Source organism: Gobius niger, assembly GCF_951799975.1.
Source record: "Gobius niger genome assembly, chromosome: 8".
NCBI classification, from domain to species: domain Eukaryota; kingdom Metazoa; phylum Chordata; class Actinopteri; order Gobiiformes; family Gobiidae; genus Gobius; species Gobius niger.
Window position 1 is genome coordinate 15358424 of NC_136859.1, and position 25029 is coordinate 15383452.

A 25029-nucleotide genomic window follows, 5' to 3' on the forward strand; every position below is an offset into this window, starting at 1 on the left:
GGATATTCTTTTGTATGAAAAGGTTATTGCACTGTCTAAATAAATAAGGACACGAGTAAATCATTTGGACTTCAAGTTGGACTCAAAACTGAGGTAGTATTTTGTATTGTTGAATGGAGATGAGCTGAAAATGTGATTTGCATCAGAGATTGGAGATGGTGATACTGGTAATGATTGTGGAGACAGTCTGCGCCCACCTGTGCAGGGGCTGTGATGTTTATAATTGTGGGCTCTGCGATGTGGGACTCAGAGTGGATCTTGGACAAGCGCTCCTTCAGCTCACTGTTCTGGGCTAAAGCCTGGAAACACAACAATCATCAACACTGATTTACTGAGATGTATTTGATCAAACACTAAAATACCAAAAAAATTACCAAAGGGACAAACAGGACTCAAGCGGCTTATGGAACCATTTTGATTGAATTGATTTATTTTGGATCAAACAGCCTAAAACTGAAAGCAGTTGCTGAAAACTTCCCCCTTTTAGAGATTCAACGTAACTTAAAGGAGCATAATGTCATCCTAATAATCTTTTACCAACAGCAGTGAGCAGTGGGGGATCATCAGGATGAACACGCACCCCAGAGGTGCTTTAGAGTTAATGAAATGTGTAGGTGTAGAGCTAAGACTGTTCCAATGGGAAGAAAAAAGCCGACAGAACAATCAACACGTCGTCTGAATGTTTTGTTGTGTCATGTTCATGGTTAAGTGGGACAAATGTATAGGCCAGTGTAGCCAAATTGAATTATCTACTAGTATTATTTGTCTTGTTAAAACCCTTTACCACCACCTGAACCGACCACATTTTCTTCAGTTCGGCACTACTTACATCTCAAAGCTTCTTGGACAAAAAACACAAAGAATGTGACAAAAAAATGGACAAACAAACTCGAGTAGCTTTTAGATTTGGGTAAAGCCGAACTGGAGAAAATGCGCTAGGTTAAGGTGGGGGTTAATGTATGTACCTAAGACATATACATTTTTTTGTTATGAAGCTGAACTTACAGTTGATAAGGCGTTCTTCAGTCCAACCACCTGCGGCGACGTGGGTGGGCACGTCTCGAACTCCGCACACTGTCTTAATCGCTCTCTTTCGGATGTGAGTGACGTTAGTGCAGATTTCATCGTAGTGTGCACTGGAAGAGAAAATATCAACAATGTTTCGAAACAAAAGATTGAGAGAGAATATCTCTATTTGTGCAAAGGGTTAGTCAATCTATTCTGGTATTAAACACTGTGCTGTGGTATTACAGAAGAGAACTGAACAAATGAATAATTTTGGAAATAGTTACTAATATTGGTTAAATAAGAATATCCTTTTAAGGTTTAGGTTATTGTACCCCAGATCCAGAGCTAGATTTTGTCTTTTGTCAGAAGTAGTTGGAGGATAGACCTGTGGATATTTTGGGTTGGTGGAATATACTGATAACATGTGGCACGAGCAGAAGCAAACCCACACAAAACCCACCCACTTAAAGGGATATTTCAGGATTTTTGACATAGGACCTCATTTCCTAGTTATCCGGGGTGTTGTTGATTAGGCTAGTGCTAGGCTAGTGCATGTCTATGGTAACTAGTGGCCTGCATTAAAATCCTCTTCAAAATCATCAGGTAGATTCATCATTGGGGATTTGTAACTAACTAACCTCTTCATGATGGACTGCATGAATTAAAAAAAAACATATATCTTTTGATGTTGCAGAAGCTTATCGAAACAATGCCACAGCAAATGTGCTGTTCTCAAAGCTAAAGGCAGTGCAACCAAATATTAGAGCATGTCACCCTTTTATTTGTGGGGAGGTTTTTTTCATGTCGGGCCGTGTGGTGAGAATGTTAAAAATATTAAGTAAACATTAAACATTAAGTATCAAAGTATCAAGTATCAAATTCAACATTTTTCCCCTCACAGTTAGTGGCGACGCGGCAGAAGTCCTCTTGCAGCTTGGCGACATCAATCGGACACTCCGACTCTGGGTCGCTTTTCTCGTTGGTCAGCGCCGCTGTCGAGAGATTAGGGTTGGAAGCGTGAAGTCTGATTGAGCCGGAGGAGATGCAGCTGGGAACCTGCATTAGCCAAATACACACTTATATTTCTCAACACTTACGAATAGTCCAGCTTCATTTGAGAACATTTTTCACCTGTAAAGTGGTTTTGACTTCTTTGTTGTAGTTTTTGGTGCGCCATTTTCTTGGTAGTCTTTTTTCCTTTTTGGGGCTTTCAAATGTGCACGCCTAAACGACATAACAATGAAACTTCAAAACAATAAATATATTTGAGTTCAGTTTTTGTGATGATTGGTGACCTGCAGAGCTTGGATGGACGGAGCGGAGTATGTGCGATGAAGGACCTCCATGCTCTGCAGCAGGTGGGACAGCTCCAGCAGGTAGGCCTCACACACCGATAAGTCTGGCAGAGGAGAAATAACGGTGATGCAAGACCAAAGGAAGATTACAAAGACTCTTCGATAACAAAAACAAAAAACAAGTTTCATTTCTTGGTCCAGTCAACAGCCACATCAGGCAAAGCAATTTCCTGGCATGATTGCATAAAGCCATTTTGATCTGAGTGGGGGAAAAGAATTGCTTTTTGCAATTATTTTCACTAACCCAACCAACACATTATAAGAAAATTGTTGTTTCATTCTCACCACTTGACCTACTATATATCGTGTACAAGTGAACAACACAGACAAATCTAAAACTATTTCTGTTTATTGAATTAATTGTATTCGTAGCAATGGTTAGGGCTATACAGTACATGAAATATTAATGAAATCCTACAACCTCTAGCGGCAGTAATGGCTTGTTTGGAGTATGAGCTTTGAGGAATATAATGTGTTAAATGGCATTGAAGAGGGAAGCATTCATCTGTCGTTGAAGCTGAGGTTTACTTTGAAACTTCTATTTCGATCAATCAAAAATGCTAGTCAAAGCTGTGTTTTTTTTTTTTTTTTTATATTAATAGAAATTAATGGAAATTGTGAACATATTGAAAACATTACAGCTGACCAGTTTTTCTTTCATACTGATCTCCTTTCACTAGAGACAAATTCAATGAAATCTGCCATAATAGCATTTAAATTAGTGTTTTGTCTTATTCATTTACCCCATTTTCTTATTCAATTCCAAGTGTGTAAATTCGACTTCTTCACTTTCTCAGTTTACATTTTTGGGATGTGGTCGAGCCAAAGGCTTTAATTCAGCTGTAATTGAGTGAAAAAGGCGCCAGGTGCTGCTGTCTGGCAGAGTGCTTCATCTCACCTTTTGAGCACTTGTCCATGTCGTCAGAAGACTGGAGCCAGGCGGCTACTTTGGCCTGACTGTTGCATCCAACGGAGAAGGCTCCCGGAGAATGCACCGTGGACTGTCTGCGCAAAGACATGCACTGCCAAGACGAGCAGAGGTCAAACCAATGTCCCACTTAATGACTTCCTCAGGGGAGTTGTTTAGGCAGGTATTGTATGGTATACCTTTCTGAGAGAGGCACTCTCAGTTGTGTTGGTGGACGTGGGGGAGGGGAAGAGAGGGGGGAAGAACGTCTTCTCGTTGGGGTACAGGGCAATCTCATTTTGCCGATAGACTCGATGGTGACGCAGCTTGGAGACCCATTCATCAAAGAGCTCTTGAGACTTCATCTGTAGGGCAAATACCATAATAAAAAAACAACAAAAGGGTAAGTGGAGACGAGATGGAGGTCAAATAACTAACACTGTTGGCAAGTTAGAGAATGATTTGATAAAGGCAATGTAAGGCATTTAAAAACAAAGAGTAAGAATAAAAGACCAGTAACTTTTCTGTTTGCTTCTGTGTAGTCTCTTGGGTTAGCCCAGTCTGTAGCATCCTTGTGGTTTACCTTAAGGTGATAGATGTTTTCCTCAGCATCAAGATCGATGCACTTGGCTTTCTTCTTAATAGCCATGACCGACAGACCCACATCAATACAGCCATGCAGTTTTCCCTTCTCAATCTGCAAGACAAGGGAAAGTCAGTGCACGCGCTTATGAATAAATTAGATTAAGCTCTATACACATGCACCACAAGTCTGCCCAGCTTTCAAATCCACTCATTTAAAGTCTGACAATCAGCAATCTCAAGAAGGGTTTCCCAATATAGCATCCGTTACAAGAAGAGCTGCATTACTAATACATAATGAGGTATAATTAGTAAGTGAGATGCAGTGTGTGAGTCATCCCACTGATAACCATATTGTGTTGTGGTGATTTAATTGCTGATCTGCAGACAGAGGTTTCCAGGAGAGAGTAAAAAGAGACAAACTGTTCCTTGTAATCTGTGATGAGTGACAGGTGCACATCATGCACATGGTGCTTCAGTACTCACATCAGCGCTGCACTTGCCATATTTCAGGATTCCTTTGTCCAACAAAAAGTACCTCTGCAAAGACAAAGGGAGAGAGCCAAGTCATCAGATCACAGATAAGAGCAAAGTGTACTTTCTGTTATTCTAAAACACCAGAGGGATGCTTGTAACCTCAGACTCCAGTCTGGCATTATTACTGTGCTATTGCCCCTAAATGATTTATATCAGCTAATGTACATCACCAAAATCCTGTTGAAAGCACAAAGATGTGCAAAAGATGAGTGTTAGTCAATACTAAATGTATAGAGTTCTAATAGCAACATTGGCTAATGGATCTTGGAACAACAACAAGAAAAAAGCCTGACCACATGATGCCAGTAAACCTGTGGAGACTAACATAGAAATGTAATAAAACGAGTCAGTCATGAAATGATCCGCTGCAGTAATTTCTAAAGAAACTGCTCATAAAGAATGATGAAAACTCTATTTATTACTTATTATTTATTTATCTTTTATTACCTTAAAAAATCAGACTTGAATGTACCTTGTGCCAGCCTTTCATGGGCCACTTCCTCCTCTTGAGCATGTAGCCCTCCTGTTTGTGAGGCTCCTGGACAATGTTGTAGCCTCCTCTCAGGCCCTCCACGATCTCCCAGCTGTCCTGTGGGTACAACACACTGAGCTGAGACGATAGTCATAATGACTATGCTAGTGGCGGCTAATCCCCATGAGCTATGCAAACAACAAAGCCAATGTTCGACAAAAACAATGATGTGAAGCAAATTAAAAAGGCTTTGGAGGTTTTATGTTTTTAATCTAAATGCACCATGTTTAATTCAGTTTATGTTTTGCATCATTTCCAAAATTAGCTTACCTGCCTAATCTCACTTTTTACCATAATGATTTCCTGTTTAAGATTCAAAACGCGCCGAACCAAATCCCTGCAAAATACAGAGATTAAGATGATATTTCATCAGAGACTAATCCTGAGTGTGCGCTCCTGCAGTGAGAGTTCCAGGAAAGACCAGGATTACAGACACATCACTGAGAGTGTTGCACACTTGTTTAAAGTGTAGATGAATGCCAGTTTTGTTATTATTGCAACAGCTATAATTTTCTGTCATTTGTGGAGCTCTGCAATAAAGGTCCATGACTAATCTTAATCCATTGTTGCAATGTCATAAGAATGGATTTGACTTTCACTTTTTGGACAAAGGAAGCACATATTGAAGCCTATACTTTCTATAACCTGATGTGCAGCAGGATTATAATCAGCGATGAGTAGATTAGCCAAAATACAGAAATGTTTTTTACTCGAGTACAAATAAATGTACTCATTCAAATAATTACTAATAGTACAAAACAAAACAAATGTCTACCTGAGTAATATAGTCACAATTTGTGCCATTATGTTTTAGTAATGATCCAACAGAGAGATTAGAAAAGAAGATGATTATCAAGATCACACGAGTACTGCTGAAATGAACTCTTAAACAACAGAGTACAGATGGCGCCTTAAGAACCTTTTGTCTACGATGGAAAACTCCTGTACGACTGAGAGCTTACACAACAGTGTTTCTGCTACTCAGGAAAGCACTGAGAAGTAATAGTGTAATAGACAACGCTTAAAAGTACAATTTCTTTAGAAAGTAACATAACCAAGAGTTACCGACTCCTGCTTACAATAAACTAGAAACACCAGACTAATGTGCATAATAACTGTCACAACTGTCCCCAGTTCTTGGTGGGATTTTGGGGCAGAGCTCGGAGGTGAGTTAGTGCTTTTCTTGGTGCGTTCATTATCCAGTCCAGATCCCTTTTTGCCAGACTGAGTTTAAACAAATGCAGCTCTCCTGACGGGGCAGTGTGGAGGGAGGGGCTGTGGCTCCTGGGCAGCCCGTTGCGCATTCAATGGGTTGTGCACTGAGTCATTACCAGACGTTGCCTAGCGCTGTCTCTTCAAGGTCACAATACTCCAAGATTATGCGGGGACAAAGAGTCCTTATCAACGCAGTTTAAACAGGAGTTAAATGTACTGATACTGAAGGCGCTGTGCTTCTTGCCTCTGATTAATCCAATGAGAGATTGTGAAAGTGACCCGCTAACTGCCCAATAACATAACTAATAGCCCCATTTTTCTGAGGTGCTTCATGGAACATCCGGCAAGAACATCTGTGTTGGTTCTCTGCACCTCATTGGTTGATCAGTGTCATGTGACAGACACTACACTAGATCAGTCAGTCTCTGTGGACACGGCATGAGCTGGAGGCAAGTGCTTTCAACTTCTCTATTTCGGGGCTTTTCCTTGTGGCTTTTACAACAGTGAAGCATCTGTCCCATAGTCACAGTGACAGTGTGTGTTGAGTTGGTATAGATTAGGGTTGGATGCCCTTCCGGGGGGTATGATCTTGAGGAAGGCATATAGAGGACACTTGAAATGATGTGGTTATAGTGAGACAGTTTAGAGTTTGTAAAGTAGGAGCAATAGAAATATATCCTACTTAATGCCCTCAGTACTTAAAAACAAAAACACCACCATTTTAAAACTACATTGCTCCGTCCCCACATAGGAGTGGCGGGTTTATATAAAAGAATTTAAAGCAGTACTAAGTAACTAACTCATGCCCCTAGAGGCCATAAGGGCCACTGCAGGTGACATAGCATGTTGGGTTATTTTACTCATTAATTGTCCGTGAGAGTAAATACTACGCTGACAGAAAAGACGAAGGGAAAGAGGGATATTGTTCATCTAATTACACAATGGAGATAATTTTTTTCACTCAGACTTGGCAGTAAATACTGTTTTAGTGGTGCTAGCCCGCAGTTAGCTTTGCCCGTTAGCTTCTTCTTCGTGATTCCATTATTGGTGACTCCTACCCATTGGCAGTGTTGCAATTGCGGTTTTCTGGCCAGAGACACCAGGGGGAGATGAAAGACCCCCCAATCATCCCATTAATACTTGTATTACCCCCAGAGGGACTACTAAAAGTATTAATTAAGGTAAACAAGTTACTTAGTATTGCTTTAAGAAAAAAATGTACATTAATGTCGCCTCGCCTGTACAATAACTCTGTGGTACAATGGATAATGTTTACATCAGTGGTTCCCAACCTGGGGGGCGGGCCTGGGATTGCAGGAGGGCCCCAGAGCTTTGTCTGGTCAGAGGGTCAGGTCATAAAACATATTGTTTGAGCAAATCTAATGGTTAAAAATCAATTAAATATCACAGAGTACAGGTACATAAAACACTCAGCACTTAGCACATACAGGCCATTCTTGAACAAAATTAGAAGCCAGGACAAAAGTATTTTGAAAAATATCTAACCTACCTAAAAAGTTAACAAACCACTCACCTTGTTCCATAATATACAAACTACTTATTTTGTTTCATAAGGTCCCTGGTACTTATTGGTGCTATTTATTGTGTATTATCTGCTTTTCTGTATGCTGTAGACTGATCCATGTTTTGTGGAAATCAACATTGTAATGTGTGCATGTTGTTTTCACATGGATATCTCTTTCTACTACATGCTCTTCTTCTAGATATCCTCTCCTGGTGTCATTTTAATATGTGTGTTTTATTATCATGTCTATTTCGGGGTCACCCTGTGCTCACCCTTTTTCTTAACACACCTGTTTGAAATGACATGCCCTGATGAAGACCGTGCCAGATCAAAACGCGTTGGTGTCCCCTGCTTAATAAAGGACTTTTATCCTTTATCTGCCTCGGACACTTTTTTTCCTCCAAGTCCATGTTTCCAAGGTTTTTGTCCTCGAAGAGCACCTGAACATTTTCTACAACTCTGGACCCACTGATGCACTCAACTTTCACCTTGATTGACTCCAGTTCATTTGTTTCCTTATTTGCCAGTTTACATTACAAAGTCAGTGGAAAGTTTAATCAATGTGTCCAGCTGAATCAATAATTAAAGCAATCACAGTATACTCCAGAGGTACTGCCATGGAACTTTATTCCCACAGTGGCTGGACACGCTCGCTGGCGTCAGCGCATGCTTGTTAAGGTGTAAGTTACATAAGTTACCTGTCTGCTGTCCTGTTTGGAGGAGGAGCTGCTGTTGCTGCGTGACAGAGATGAGATCTTCTGTGACATGTTGTTAGTGTGCTCCTCAGAGCCCATCATCGCTCAGAAACTAGAGCTGGAAACCCCGGACCATTCTGCAGCAGAGAGAGAAACACAGACGGGGTCAGGAGGGGCGAGAGGGAGCAGCCTTTTAATGGGGAAGCCCTCTAAAAGCCTTTCAGCTTCTCTCACTGAAAAATGCATTAGCCCATGAAGAACATTTAGGCATTTTCCGTCATCAAGTTTCAGTAATATTGCATCCAACAAGAAAAGCTGCACAGACAAAATTCCCCAAAACTGATAGACGGGGATGGGAGAAATAAATCATCCTGATGGAAAAGAAGCTGCCTCTGAATAATTCACTGTATCATTTAGCGTCGTCACACTAGCCTACATCTCCACAGCCTATGCATAACTGCTAATACCAATATAATAATTGACATAATACCATATCCATCTAGGTTTGTTTTGAGACTTCAGATAATTGGAAACTGCCGAGATGGTAAGATGATGTTGCTGTCAGCTCGATCAGACTTGCATATGCTCCTCCTTGCCCATGTCTGCTGCGGCTGAGACAAAGTTTGGATGGTTGGGGAAAGCAGATCAAAGCTTGTAGAATCATTATTTCTGGGAGAATAACTTTTGTGAAAACTTTATGTACAAGGTTCAGGCTGTGGCATTTACTAACTGCAAATTCATTGTGGCTCAGAAGCACAGACTGAAGCAAATCCAATTGCAAAAAATATATTAAAAAAACATAAGTCACTTATTGGAAATCTGTAATAAAAATGACTTTTGCTGCTGATCAATGATATTTATTTTTAATGCAATGTTGCTGGAAGTCTGAGGAAAAAAAAAAAATCTAATATTCATAATAGAGACACCGATGTCTATTTTGAAGATTGGTTCCCCTCTAAATGTGGCAAAAGTTTCAAACTAACTATTGGCAAAATTTACCTTATGCAGTTATTCACATGTTGTAACCATCAAATTGAAAATACAATTTATTTGTAATGGTTTGTTAAGTTTGTTGAACAAATAAAGGCCACACATATCTCATTTTGCATGTAATGAATCTATCATATCAGTTTCACAGTTCAAGCCGAACCACAGAAACCAATGCATTTTTAACGATTATTTTCCAAGTTTCACTTGTATATACATTGTAAATTTAGATTGTAAATGATCTCAAACTATTTTGTACTCCCTTATAACAGACATATTTGCGCCTTTAAAGTGTATATATACATTAGACACAACACAATTATATTTAAGATTTTGCTAAAGATTGTACTCAGCTTTCTTTACTTTGGCCATTTTTGTGAGGTTTATATTTTCACTTCCTTACTGAACACCGACAGGAAGTGACATATAAGAAGTGAAACAATTGTCTCTTGTCAAAAACATACTGGAGTAGTATTTTGCTTAATTTACACTATTTTGATTGAGTCACAGTCCAGTTCACTTTGTTTCTTCTTCAACTGCTGCTATTTTCATAACATGTCCTCCACATTTATAAAGCCCATAGACCATCACCGGACTCATTCTGCACTTCATCACAGCTCCATCAATTTGCGAACATGCCCAATGTTAAAAGTGAAAGCTTGTTTTCATTTCCTCTGCTGCTTAACCAACCCAATCTCTCACTGCTTACTGTGATCTCTTCATTTTTATGTGTAAAAAAAAAAGATGGATAACTTTGACAATTTATGACTTTATTTATATCGCCATTCCCAGAGCCGGAAGCGTTGTGGCCCCCATAATGATCTGAAGCTCCCACAGGGGCCCCCCAAATGATCATTGAAATTACGTTTTTATGCTGAAACATACACATAAAAACCGTGACTGCAGAATGAGTCAATGTAGCAGATTTAAAAGGCTGCATGTACGCTCATTTCTTCATTGTTGTGGGGAAGCTTTTAGCGTTTTCATGGAGGAATTTCTCACCGATGACTGCACATTTAGATCCATTGCGAGATAGAGTATGAGATCATCAGCCAAACACACCATTATCACTTCTCGGGGGCAGGAACATAATTGGGCCTCTTTAGGAAATAACAGGCCTCAGTCAACCACGGCACTTCAGTGTGAGTAATCAACTATAAGTACGGCGCCTACAATGTCAGCCCATTCACGTAATGCATCCGCGCAGAGTGACAGCCGCTCATGTGTAAATCACTGCTGACAAAACATTTCTTCAGAATCAGAATCATGTTTGATGCAATAAACTAAATAGGGTCTTACATTAGCAGCAAGTCTCTTTGGAATTGGAGCATACAGGGCTGGGCACTGTTAAACGAGACCAGCAGAATATCGGAAAAAAAGATGAGGTACTACTATCCATCCATCCATCCATCCATCCATCCATGCATCCATGCATCCATGCATCCATGCATCCATGCATCCATGCATCCATGCATCCATGCATCCATCGATCCATCCATTCATCCATCCATCCATCCATCCATCCATCCATCCATCCATCCATCCATACGCCTTACGTATAACCCTACTGATGACCTGAAAGTTGAATTAAAAGAGATACTTACTGAAGCTCTGGAGAGAATTAAATGAGAATCCTAGAATGGCATCCTTGCATGTTGCCTAAGATCCACAAATGTCTGTCTGTTTTTTTAATTACACTCTGTGGATGTCCAGGAAGCACTTCTCTCTTTCTCTTTTTGAAATAAAACAATATATCTGGAGACCAAGGTTTGATGGTGTTGGTCCCAGGACAGCATTAAAGAAAGTTACTTGGTGGTTAGTGGTTACAGCTTAAATAAATTACAGTATATGCATTTAAAAGAAATAGTCTTTCATGGAGAAAATTAACCTTATTGCTCTGTATCTAGATGACAAATATTTTAGCATAGCTTTCGAAAAGAGTATCGTTCAGGTATCGGTATTGTAAACCAAGTATCGTTTAAAGTATCAGAATAGAAAGAAAATGTTTTAGTCCAACAAATACATAAGAAAAAAGTGGTCAACCACACCAACAGCGTTGACAATTCTCCAAATCAACAATATGAGCACAAAAACACACTAAAGCAGTAAGTAACAGATGGTGAGTTATTTCATTAATCATTTAGGGCAACATGACAAGAACGCACTAGCCAACCTGACAAAGATTGAGGTTTTCATTTATGCCGCAAGCAGACGATATGGAGCATCCGGTCTTTGGGTTTCTTCCAAACATGCTGAATAAATTCATGTATTTTGTCGTGTATCTACCCAAAATCTTGCCTCCCTTATATGTGTGTTATTAGGTTTGGCACACTGCCCTCACTGACCACGGTAAACCGAACCAGTGATGAATGTTTCCTCCTTACGTCACGTCACAGGAAGCTAATCAGCAATTTACCTGTGCTTTACAAGCCACTTTAGTCCTCATTCATTTTGCAGGAGAGCCCGCGTGAGGAGGAGTGTCCCCTGACTCTCGAAAAACGAATGACGTGTCGTCCACTACTACAACAGCAGCACAAGGTTAATCACATTACCTCCTGTGACTTTTTGGTGCAATGGCCCCAGCAGCTCATGTTGTATCAAACAACGGGCAGGTCATCTGAAACCTCTACACTTTACTATCCCCAAAATGAGATGCCTCTCTCTTGCCATTTTACGGGACTTATGCAACATATTCTATGTTTTATTCATTCACCTCTACCACAATGCCATCCTTTCATGTCACACGGCTGGGGTCTATTTCCCGGGCTTTCACCGAGATGACAGCCGCATCACACGTCACCCTTGTAATTACCCCTCTCCCCTCTGAAGAGCTGTGTAACCTTACAAGTGATTGCATAAAACTCTTTCACTAGACTTTAGTGGTTTGTTGTCACTGGGCTTGCATAATATTATCAACAGTGGCTGAAAAACCAATGCATTTCTAATATATTGTTATGCGCTATATTCTATAGATGGGGACTGTGTTTTTTTCTGCTTCAGAAACAGAATATGCCGGTGATGAGTGTATTTGCTGCAGGGAGTGGGACAAAGGCACTGGACGGGCTTGAATGCAGACAAAAGCCCCGTGTTAGCAAAACCGAAAGTTCTCCATGACGCTTCAGTGTGGATGAACGAGGAAAGAAAAGCAAACAGGGAACATAATCTGGACACGCAGTAAATGAAAACAACGACAATATGACAACAGTTTGAAAGTGAAGTCACTGAATAATTAACCAGGTCTATTGTAGAACAAGAACAAATACTTGAAGACAGACAGAATGTAATACAGTATTTAACACCATCAGTTAGGTTCTGTTTTCCCTGGCGTGTGTTTTCTGTCATCAGTCATAAGGAAAGTAGAATGTGAGGGGTTTAGAAGAAAAGCTTTTCAAAGTATAGGCAATGAATGACCTTCACTCTAGGAACAGACGTATTACCTTGCATTTCTGTTAGCGTTCACCCATTTCTGTTCAGCTTGCAATGTCTGCTTGTGTGTAATTCAAGCGCTGTTTATTGTCAAAATTATATATATCCATATCTGTAGATGTGAGCAAAAAAAATCAGATGGATAGAGGACGCATCGGTGCAAAATGGTCTATTTAAATGTGTTTCTTTCTTCTGGGTTACTGTTCAGCATTCATTTTCTGGGCAGTAACTTCAGCATCCTCCCACACTAAATGTCAATATTTAATTTGGTTGCTTCAAGAGGATCCTGGTACTTCTTTCTTTTCCTGATAGTGCACAATGTTCCTCAGATAAAGTCCATCGTTTTTACATGTCTATGATGCACTTAAACAGTAGGGCTCACGAACTAACAATGCAGTGTCTCCATTGGCAAATAGATCCATCACACTCAGCTTCACCACATGAGTCATCAGAGTAAATTTCTTCAAAGTCCATTAAACGAGTCGAGGAAATGCTGTTTTCAAAAATGATGTGCAGTTACAGGCAGCTGCAGAATTACAGCAATTCAAATGAAGTGTGTGGGAACTGAGTCAGTGCTTTTTTCCCCCTCCACCTCGTGTTCAATCTGCGAGACCCAATCGCCAAGATGTGCAGAGGGAGGCTCCTCCAGAGATGAAGGACAGAATGGAGTAACTGCAGATAGCCAACGCTGCTGGGGGAAAAAAGCTGTTTACTTGTATAATAAACTTCACCCATGGACTGAAGGGTTACTTCCAGCTTTAGGGAAGAGCTGCAAAATAATAAAAATGTTCAACTAAGAGAGCAAACTGACCTACATTTAGATGGAATTGGTTGATGTGACAAAAAAGTATTTGAAATTAGGATAAAGCAAAAAGTCTTCAGCCATCTTTTATTACACTTTTAAACTATTAGGTAATTAAAGTTTTGAATAAAGAGGTTGTTCACTGTGCACATTTTAAACGCGTGAAGGAGCGTCAAAAACCTTTTAGAGATGAATATAATATGCTATATAAAACTATTGCACTGATCCCTTGCAATACAGAACATGTTTGTTGAAGCCTAAACAACTGGGTTCATAGGGTTTGAACATGAAAAAAAACACATGGAGACACAGCGCTAATTTGATTTCAAAAGAGATCTTTCTACTTAATCAATTCCATTGTGGCCTCTATTCCTCCTAGAAACACCATGAGTTACTCTCTTACATCCAAATAAAGGAAAGTCATTTTATAATCTGTAAATTAAATTCTCCAGAGGCTCTGCAGACATTACCTCAGGTCTTAGGGCTATCTATCTGAATAAACACCTTACTCTGCTTGCAGCCCCTCTCCTTCTCTCTTGGGTGAGCTAATTTCTCACTATGCATTAGCCTGCTTGTTTGCAAAGCATTCAAGTCATTTATGGCAATTGCCATGAGCATCTTCACGGCAAAGGCAGCGGCAGCAAGAGGTTGGCTTTAATAACAGTGATTCAATAACATTGCATCAAACTTTGCCCAAAAAGGTCGGAACCACTAAGTTGATTCATTCTGATTTCACAGCGGAAAGAAGTGAAAGGCATGTCTGATGATGTGGAGACTATTTATGTCTATGAATAAAGTAATTGTTTTGCAAATGTCAGTTGTTTTAGGGCAGCAGTATATAAGAGAAATTGCAATATTCAATAACTGCCCTGAATATCCAGAATCCGGCTGAACTGAACTTTGAGTACACACACAGTACTTCCAAACTTTCCCCTTTCTTTATCTATTAAAGTATCACACATCATCATTATGCATTTGCAAAGTATTGATTGCAAAGAACTAATTTAACCTGAATAATGCCCTACTTATTGTGGTTTTATGCTTCATATTCAAAACAGGCTCCAATCAGCGCTCATCATCCCTTCTCCGCATGTGGCCAAATGTACGTTTGATTGGGGAGAATCAAACGTAGACGACACTAATTAAATCATCAATCTGCTCGTGTTTGAAGATGCCAGATCCTTCATTTTGTTTTGGGCAAATATTCAAAACACAAATGCCCATGATAGTACATTATGTAGCCACTAAGCTCTCAGCAGACAGACACGAGCTGGCTTCTGCCCAATCAGATGTATTATTCAGTAGTGCACCTCTTGACCAAGCACAATGTCTGCCAGCCCACATCTTTATCAGTGTGTGGTCAGGGCGCATCACAGCAGCCACAGATGGTGAGTTTTAATACGCGGTGGTGAAAGGCCCTGTCCGCCAGGAGTTATGTTGAATTTCCAATGCTGCACAAAACAAAAGTGTCCAAGTAAAGAAAGTTTGGTGACACAGAGGCAGAGTGGTTAATGTTCCCGCCTAACAGAAAGTGGCTTTAATTCCAAGATCGTGAACCAGTGTTTCTGGGTGGGTTTCTTCAGGCTGCTTTGGTTTACCCCATTACTTACAAAAATCAAGTGTTGGTGACCAAACCTCGCCCAAACAGGTCTGACTTTACATGCAGTGTAAAGTGGTGCTCTGCAGACTAACTCAGTGGCTTTGAAGGATGAGTCAAGTGTAGAAGAGAAGGTATACCTCACTAGGGGAGACCAGGGCTATTTGTCACACTTTTTTTTCTAGAGACTTGAATTAGACCTCGCTCTCTTTTCTCGGTCATATTGCAATAAATAGTTATTAACCATCAAACACAACAAAATTGACTGTGACAATGTGCATAATATGCGGGGCAAGTTGTCCCAAGGCGTGGGGTTGGTTGTCACCATTGTTTTTGATGTTAAGTTGAAATTTGATAACCCTTTAACTTTTTTACTTTTGAGATAAAAGGACAAAATATGTTTTAAAACAGTCGCAATGCCAGATGTGTTCATGACACTCATTTGAACTCATTGGAAAATGCTCTATGAGGTGTAAAATGTACAAATTCACTAAAATGACCCAAACATACGGCCTCTATAAAAGCTAATGTTAAAATAAAGTGATCAGAAACACATATTAGGCACACACACAAAAAAAGTCCCACCATGTTATACCCAATGTGACAAAAAAAAGTTTTTGTGACAAATAACCCCGAGTGTACTCTTGACCAAGCCACCATCTTTCAGATCAGTGTCTTTTGTTTAAGGCACTTACAAAAGGAAAGCTCTCAGTACAGAAATAACCCAAACATTAACGTTTGGGAGAAGGCATAAAAACAATTCAAATGTGTCCTGTCCTGTGTCTTCAGTCCAAATGAGAAAATGATTATTGGAAGAGAAGAGGAAAACCAATAAGTTCCAGCGTACAGCGCCCTCTAGTGTGGCTATAAAAGGAAATGTGACCAATAACTCCACGTGACAAATAGCCCCGATCTCCCCAAATGCCTTCTTGCATCAGGAGTTTAGAGAGAAATTATTCAACATGACATTTTCTACAATTTGGAAGAACAATAATTAGTAATTTCACGGCAAACAATGTAATAAAAGATTAAATACTGCTCACCAAGCCACTTCATTCATGCTGTTGCTTTGATACATGACCAGCAGAGTATCAGTTGCTGAAACTACACGGAGCATCCTGTTAATCAGCCACATCCTCTGCACTCCCACAAACCACACACTCCTGTCTCCCCCACAGCTGCTGTCAAATCTGCATCTTTGTTTTCTTCACGCTCTCACCAGTGGTAGACAAATGTCTATTTTTATTAGCATGCGGAGAAGCCTGGCATCTCTTCATAAGTAAGTCAGAAAATATTTTGAAATGGTTTGTTACTGATGGTAAAGTTTTAAGAATGTACTTGCTTCATGTTTATAGCTGGGGTTGAGTGAGACACTGTATGCCCATTTTATGGTTGTACCTTTGTTCTGTGTTTTGTGGTAAAATGATTAGATTCAGTTAAAAGTGCTGTGCTAGTCGTTGAGCCACTTTGTCCAATCAGAGATCATCATTGTGTGATCTTTATCTCTCCTTGATAGAGAGAATGGTCTGCTGACATCATTGTGACAGCAGCACAATGTAGTCAGAACTTGGCTGTGTCTGTATTGTGTTCCCCATAGTATTTGTAATATCACATTACTCAAATGGAGATCTGTTTCTGTTAAACTAAAAATTATCCAACAGTTACTTTGATAAATGCAAACCCAAAATATGCACAGTAGATTAATCCTCCACCTTGGTTCTAACCCCAGAGTTAACAACATATTTTTTTAAGTGCACAGACGGCACCATGAAAGGTTCTGGAGATGTCATCTTGCTCCAGATCTCAACAACTAAGTGGTAAAAGACAAAAGCAGGAGAATAAAGAAAGGAGAGCCAGACCAGATGCTAATCCACACACGTTGTAGAGTCCATAATTCGCTTTTAGGATGTGAACCTGGGCGATGCTCTTCTCAGTGGACTGAGTTTGCAGGACTGTTGTGTGTTTGGCTCTGATCGGGACACGGCCCATAGACCAGGTTATCCCAGAGGAAGATACCACGCACCTATCTCAACACTTCTTCAGCCCTGCATCAAGAAGAAGACCGCAGAGTCTCGATCAGTGACAGGTCCAACTGACTTGAAGGACAGCTTCATCCACCCCGGAAGCTGAACTCTCCCCTTCCACTCTCTCTGCTGCCTGCTATTGTGTACAGGGTATTGTATTATCATCTTACCCTGCCTGAACCAAGCACATTTTCTCCAGTTTGGCTTAATCCAAATGTAAAAGCTTTAAAAAAAAAAATGCATCAAAATAGCAACAAAAACGAGAAGAACAAGAATGAACATACAAGAAAGTGACAAAAATGTGACAAAAAAGTGACATAAAAACGTGAAGAAAATGCAGCAAAAAGCGACAAAAAACATACAGGAAAAGCAACAAAAAAGTGACAGAAGTGTGTTAGATAGAAGATGATTGCCCTTCCTAGTAAGTTCACCTCATATCCCTATCTTACAATCCCAACTGTTTAAAACCGCTGTCCCGATGATGCAAGTGCCTCGAGGATATTAATTCTGAGACCCACTGAGTTCACTTCCTGCCCAGGCTATGTCATGTCATGGCTTATTCCGCTGTCTCACAAAATTGTCTAAAAATATCTGCAAATAAAAACAAAAACGCTCACAGGAAGTCTGCTAGGCCACAAGCTTCTACCGCCACTAAATTTAGACTTCAGTGTTTATTTGAGAGACTGGTAAATAGTGAGACTTAAAAGTGTTGGCAGATTTACTTGATGTGTGAATGCTGTAAGTTGTATTACAGGCACTCAACTCGGATTATCTCGTGCTGTAAAATATCAGGCTAAACAGCATCCCTGATTCAATTAGATTATGCAAGTTGATGGCATATTCATGTACATTTTCTGTCTTTTTATGTATTAAACTGAGTAAACTTACTGTGAGTGTGTAAGTTTCACTATTAGCACTTCTTGATTCCATCCAGACCATGTGTGAGCCTTTCTGGGAGGAGTTTGCACGTTCTGCTGAACCTTATCCTCAACTTCTGGTCTTGTCTCATCCATTTTGCAACTAAAATATAGACTTTTTACTAACATACTTTCTATGACTTTTGCCCCTGCAATCCTCAAGCCTTAGAGGGATGTTTCAGGATTTTGACAAAGGGCCTCATTTCCTAGTTTTCCAGAGTGTTGCTGATTTCTGGAGATATTTTTTTTGTAACTCATGCAGTTCTTATATTTGAAGAGTTTCATGGTGCTAGGCTAGTGCAAGGCTAGCACATTTCTATGGTATCAGCTAGCCTGCATTAAAAACAGTCTGACACACTCCACAGTGCACCTGAGGCAAATCACTTATAACGCCAGACTAACCACATAAATGGATTTTTTTTGGAATATAACTGACCTTGCATCATATGAATGATCACATTTTCAGGGACTATTTTCACGCAGATCACTCCGCCGCCGCGTAGCTTATAAAACCACAAAGCTGATGCTGCTCAAATATATGTTATTATAAATGCTAAATGGTTAAAATTATTCTATCGACACAGACATTTATGTCGTAAGTCTGGCGTTATAAGTGATTTGCCTCAGGTGCTCTGTGGAGTGGATCAGACTGTTTTTAATGCATGCTAGCTGATACCGTAGAAATGCACTAGCCTTGCACTAGCCTAGCGCCACGAAACTCTTCAAACATAAGAACTGCATGAATTACAAAACAAATATCTCCAGAAATTAGCAACGCTCTGGATAACTAGGAAATGAGGCCCTATGTCAAAAATCCTGAAATATCCCTTTAATAGAATCAAAATATGAAAAATCTTCATAAAAAAACAAAATAGATTGTTCTTTTTGAAGCTGAGGGTCTAACTAGGACATGACTGATGGGGGCTTGTTTTGTCATTACCACTAACGTAATCAAATGGTCTCTTCCAAAAGGCCAACCCTAACCTGAAAAATGGCCCCTCTGAATAGCGAAAAAGCCAAGCTGCTTCCATGCAACTATTAAGTGTAGTAGAATCTTAACATGGAGACTCAAGAGCTATTTTAGACAAATATCTTCTGTCTAAATGCATTTTTTCCTCACACTAAATAGGGCATTAGATTTAAATTCAAGATTGATGTTAGTTTGCAGTGCACATTTTAAGCATGTCCCGGAGCATTAACATTTGACTGAAATATAGAAAGCAGGTAAAACAAAGAATCACAAGCATTTGAGCACATGTATTGGGTCTAAACTACAAGCAGGTTTCTATAACACATATTGAGACCGTTAACCATTTATGGACATGGATGATTTTATTCTCTACATGACTCGGCATTAGAATTTGCTATCTGCAACTACTCAAATTGCAATTTCAGTTCAATTGTAATTAATCATCCTTCCTGGCGACAAGTCATGTTTTCTATTTAATTCATTCAGAGCACATTGACTCAGCAGTAAAACATTGGCCGAGACAGTGTATCAGTGTGTACCAGCAAATAATCACTGCCCGACTTGTAATTATATGATAATAAGTTCAACAGGGTTTCAAAGTATTTCCCAGCCAAACAGTTCTGGACAGAATCTGGGCTGATTTACACTGACTCATTTAAAACGTCAAACTTTGCTTATCACGTTCAGCCTCCTTGGCCAATAAAGAAAAGTATGTGGATTTTTTATTCTTATCAAACATAATTAGACTATAAATTATGGTGAACCCACAGAAATATGCCGCGGGCGAAGTGTTCAATATGTAAATGAGCTAAAAACTGAATGATTATACAGTATATTGGACAAACTGCTTTGAATGTTTCCTTGGAAACAGGGAGACATGGTGTTGCATTAATTTTTCCGAGGCTTCTTTAATTAAGACTGTAAGACTATTGTGTTTGGCTCAGCTCAACAATCTTCTGGACAGGGCCTGTTTGACTGGCTTTTCTGCGGCAGAGTGGACAGGGTCATCTCAGAGGGAGATACCACACCCTTCTCACAGCCTTTTAGTCCCATGCCAGGTCCAACAGACTGATTGTTTCTTCCAAGAGATTGTCAGAAAGCTGAACTCTCTCCTTCTCTCCCTCTGCAGCCTCCTATTGTGTACTTGATATTGTTCTGCACATTAACTAGCGCTGGGACAAAATATCGGATCAGACTTGGATCGCAAGAGTTTTTGCTGCAATACCAAGTATCGATACTTTATCAAGTATCGCAATACATTCAATACTTGTGTTTGGAGGTGTTTTTTATCCTTTGTTTTCCACTAACAGTTACACAGCACTTTGTAACAATTTGTGTTAATTAATGGCCTTGTTTTTTCAATCTTAACACACACAATAAATGACAAAAGGTATTTGGTTTATAAACGGCTTTGGACACATGATTTTTACACATTTTAAGGTAAACATATTGCTTATCATAATTACTACTGTATCGTGATACGTATTGAATCGGCCCCTGAATATCGTGGTACATATCGGATCATGACAAAAGTGGATCGTCCCAGCCCTAGTGTTAACTCTTGTTTCTAGCACCAAGAGGAGTACATTCTCCTCATTTACTACAAGAGAAGCTGAACTTCCCCCAAAAATGACAAATAAATAATTTTATTTAGCAGATAGGTATTAAATGATATGATAATTAAACTTGAGGGTACGTTCAATTTTGTGAAAACGTCTGTTATTAATCAAGTGTTTCAGTGTTTTCTGAGCTGCCAGATGCTCATCATGACAGGGATGGACGACATGTTTTATGGAGGTTTTAAAAGAATGTACTTTTGTGGTGAGTAAAAAATGTTTTCTGGCGTTAGCTCCTCTTGCTTTCTGCTGCTATTAGCTGCATACAAGCTACATCATGACACAAGCACAACAGCTGTTTGTGTAGGCTCTCATTAATCCAGGAAGTATTCATCGTAGAGAAGCTTAAATTGTTGACCGGACTGGAGTAGTGGAAAAGAGAATTGTTTGATAGAGGCTTTTTAAAATAAAGGTCCGGTTTATTGAAAGTACAAGGAAAAGGTTTGAGGCATCAGTTTGGAAGTGACTGCCTCTTACAAAATGACCGCGTCGAGTCACAGAAACAGAGGCTTTTCTACTCTATTTGAAAGCAACAGGGTGTGATAACAAGTTTCTTGTAACCATGTGCTAATTCACTCAGGATGTCTGTGGCAGAGGTCTTCAATACACAAAACATTTCAGTCAGGGCCATGAATGTTGTTTAATGAACAAAAAGGCAAAAGTGTGAGGAACCGCTGTGAGTCACAATGTTGCCTCCAGCTCGTCTGGAAGCCTGACCCACGTTTGGATATACTGGTTCTTAATCTAATCTAGATCTAATCATACAGAAAGTACTGCAACTTAAAATATTTCCATTACACTGGGTTTGGTTAAGTTGAGGACGTTTCGCTTCTATTCAGAGAAGCTTCTTCTTAGCTCTTGTGGTCAGAATGTGACACTGTACCCAAGCAAGAATTAGCCCAAATGTGAATCTGGTTTCTTTGTTTAGTCCTAGTTTAGCTTTGGTTTAGTCCCAGACTGCATGTATTCAGCAATGCCAGTTTTGCCTTGTTCCAGATTAAACTTTAAACCTTTCCCTGAAAGACCACTGGGTAGAATTGAATAAAGCAAAGAGAACTGAACTGATACAAGATAACCCAAAATTATTTTTAATTCTACAAGCTGGGTCCAGAGACTTGGTGTTTTATCTTCCCAGTGAGACTATCTGGATCTTCATCTTTTGTCGGGATGTCTGGGCTGAGTTATACAGCTTTAATTACAGATAAAATCTCACTAATGCCCAGCGCAGTGAGATGCCAAAGACACCATCAAGCCACTTCGACGAGGAGCAATTACAGTACTATCAGAATGACATTACAGGCAGAGATTGAGCATTCGCCACAATGCAAATGGGTTTACGCAAACCATATGAGGTCAGACGGAGCGCACTGAAATTTCACTGCCTCATCGCATGTACACAATATTTACATACGAAGTCTTGTAAATGACTTGTGTGGCTCACTAGTTCCCATGCAGACACCGGACAACTAGCCTTTCCTGCCATAACATAATGAATGAATTTGTCTTTAGACTTGATATACTTATGATATGGTGCTTTTCACAGACATAAGTGACAAATCGCTTCACAGGACCATTATTCAGTCACTCTCACCACACTCGTTGGTAGCTCTTCATCCAGGAGTCAACACAACGGGGGCACTATGTACTGGTTGAAGCTGGATTCAAACCGTCAACCTTTTAGATCTGTGGGCAAAGGCTCTAAAGCCCACACAGTATAAGAAGGTACTACTGCATCCAGGTCTGACCTTGCTCAGCTTTCAAGATCAGACAAGGTTGAGCCTTGACAAGTTAGTGTTAGCTGCAGGTGTAGATCCTTATTTGGTCATGGTCTTGTTCTGCTTTTTTAGTCATTTAGTCTGGTTCCAGTCTGGTTTAACTTCAGTTCAGCCCTCCTTGGTTTGGACCTTGCACAGCCAATTGTAGCCTTGTTTTACGGTGGATAAAGTGTTATGCATTTGTAATAATAATATAATTGCGTGCCATAATCAGAGCAAACACCACTGTACTGACTTTGCCGTTAGAGCAGAATGATTCGGACCAATGTGAAATCATATGGTCCCAGAACTACAAAGGAACTGTTGACCTGGAAAAACTGCAATACCAGACCTATACTGCAGCATCTATTCAGCAGTGCAGTGCAGTGCTCTTGGACAGATTATAGGGCTTATCATTCAAATATTTGCACACCAGTGGAAGTATGAAAATGACTCTGTGGCTGCACTGAGGACTGCCTTTAAACATGTTGTGAATGGACAAAGATGTTATATCCGCTGCCAAGGCATTCCACGCATGCTTCACTCCGTGCACATCTGAACTGCCCCAACTGCTGCAAGTCAATGGTGTAAAATCTATAGAAATAACACCCAAGCTTATATACGCTGGTAATTGTCGATATAAAATCAACAAAGCTGTCCACAGCCTGACTCTGTTCCAGGATACACGCTTTTCCTATTCTTTACAAAGCCGTGTAAAAGCAGGAGTGGGTGGCTGGCCAGGCAAACAGCACAAACCCTGTGCACTCAGTCAGAACACTTCAGATTTTACTTCTTTTCATGCCATTTCTCATAACCTTTTCTCACTTTACCACAGTGCTGTACACGCAACAGGGCATACACCATCAAACTGATTTTCCCCTTTTCCCCCAAATCTCTCACCAAACACCCCGCACTTTGAACACGCCCAGCCAAACAGCCACTGAAAGCTTGCACAAACAAACAGTTCAAGCACACAACGCTCTAGAGGAGAAAAAGAAACCCCCACCAACCCTGGCAACAGACTACATTATGAAAATGACAGGGCTACTTTTATTAGAGAGATTATTCAAATTGCTCCAATGATGAGCGTGACTCCCTTTTTACAGATGGTCAACAACACAATTATAAACACCACTTAGTCTAATGTCCAGTCAAAGTGCTTAAAGGCATCGCTCTGGGTGCTGTCAGTGGGATGAAAATTGATAGGCGCGCTCTTTCTTACTGTCCCCTCAACTCCATGCACTCACTGTGGAGGAGAGAGAATAAGCCACTCAGTCATAATAATAAAAAAAATACAGTCATTCAGACCCACCATCATTTCCAGAAAGGACGATCAACGTGGAGGAGAAGCATGGATGGAAAAAAGTGGAGAGAGAAAGGAAGAAGCAACTCAAGGGTTACCATGGAGACGTGGAGAAAGTAACTATGGCGCTGGTTTACTGACTGATTCAATGCTAGTTCTGTTTTAACTTTTTCTGTTGCCTATAAGCTAATCTGACTTTTTTGGCACAGATAAAACAAAGCAATTGGACTTTTATACAATGGAAAAGACGCTGCATGAATGTGTGCACTTTCTCTACGTCTGGTCTCTAATAAAAGTACCCTTCTGGTAACAGGAAACGCACTCACCTTGACTGAGTTGATGCGATTTTCGGGCAGCCCAGTGCAGCTGTGGTCTCGACACAACGCGTCTCTAGGCTGTATGGAAATTACAGTTTTGAAGTCTTCCCAGCCTCTTGTTTCTTCATACTATGACATGCACGCACACGCAGCAGCCCGCTCCGAGCAGGTCTCAAGCGCATCCCTACTTTCCTCTCCGCTGTAAAGTGAGGGGCGAGTCTTCGTGACTGGCAACAGATGCAGACCAATGGGGCTCTAGTTGCGCCTGCACGTCATTTTTTTTTTGGGTGGGGGCGGGCTACGATCATCGACTGCATATTTTTTTCCGTGACGTTCAGGACAGGACCCCCAAGCAAGGACATCGAGCGATAACAGGCCTACACCACTTCTGAAAATTTAGGCTATTGTCCAATTTGTGAGATTTTGCCTCAGTCTGCGAAGTCCATTTTTCTATATCGGATTTCATTGATCCAAGGATGTTTGCCTCGTTGTCTGTGACATCCAATTTAAACAAGCACAAAACAGTCCCGCGGGAATAAATCGTTGCAATCTATGGATAAGGGTGCAGTGGGAAGTTTACTGTGATTATGCCGCCCTCTGCTGGAGAAAACGTGGTATCACAATTTGAACATGGGAAAAAGCTGCGCTCTGCAAATGTTTCTTTATTTCAGATGGAGTTTAAAAACAAAAGCTCGTGAAGTTCAAATATGCTTTGATAGCCTCGGAGTGTTTTTCATAGACCAGATAAATGCGGAGACGTTATATCACTCAAGGATAAAGCTCGGCTGCTCAAGGTCTCGCTGCTGCCTCCGACAAAAAGCCTTTCAGACAGATGCTGCTTACGTGCAAAGGCATGCGCTTTCACGCTGCAGAAAGTGACGGCTCGTGTAGCATATTGTCCAGGGTGGATAGTCTGGAACGATGCATAGATGCATTCTATTTAATTTGCCCTGTCTGAGT

At 40.3% G+C, this 25029-nt stretch overlaps 1 protein-coding gene across 3 annotated transcripts in view; it reads right to left on the minus strand.

The window, feature by feature from the left end:
* Positions 1-24284, minus strand: part of osbpl3b (oxysterol binding protein-like 3b) — a 32744-nt gene extending 8460 nt beyond the window's left edge. For all 3 annotated transcript variants that reach the window (XM_079561787.1, XM_079561788.1, XM_079561786.1), the window contains exons 1-12: positions 24079-24284; positions 8360-8493; positions 4862-4978; positions 4339-4392; positions 3854-3967; positions 3471-3635; positions 3262-3385; positions 2304-2407; positions 2140-2232; positions 1908-2064; positions 1006-1136; positions 198-299 (exon numbers count right to left, since the gene is read on the minus strand). In XM_079561787.1, coding sequence (XP_079417913.1) covers positions 198-299; positions 1006-1136; positions 1908-2064; positions 2140-2232; positions 2304-2407; positions 3262-3385; positions 3471-3635; positions 3854-3967; positions 4339-4392; positions 4862-4978; positions 8360-8458 — 1260 coding nt within the window. In that variant the 5' untranslated portion in view covers positions 8459-8493; positions 24079-24284. The remainder of the gene's footprint in view (positions 1-197; positions 300-1005; positions 1137-1907; positions 2065-2139; positions 2233-2303; positions 2408-3261; positions 3386-3470; positions 3636-3853; positions 3968-4338; positions 4393-4861; positions 4979-8359; positions 8494-24078) is intronic.
* Between the last annotated feature and the right edge of the window lie 745 nt (positions 24285-25029).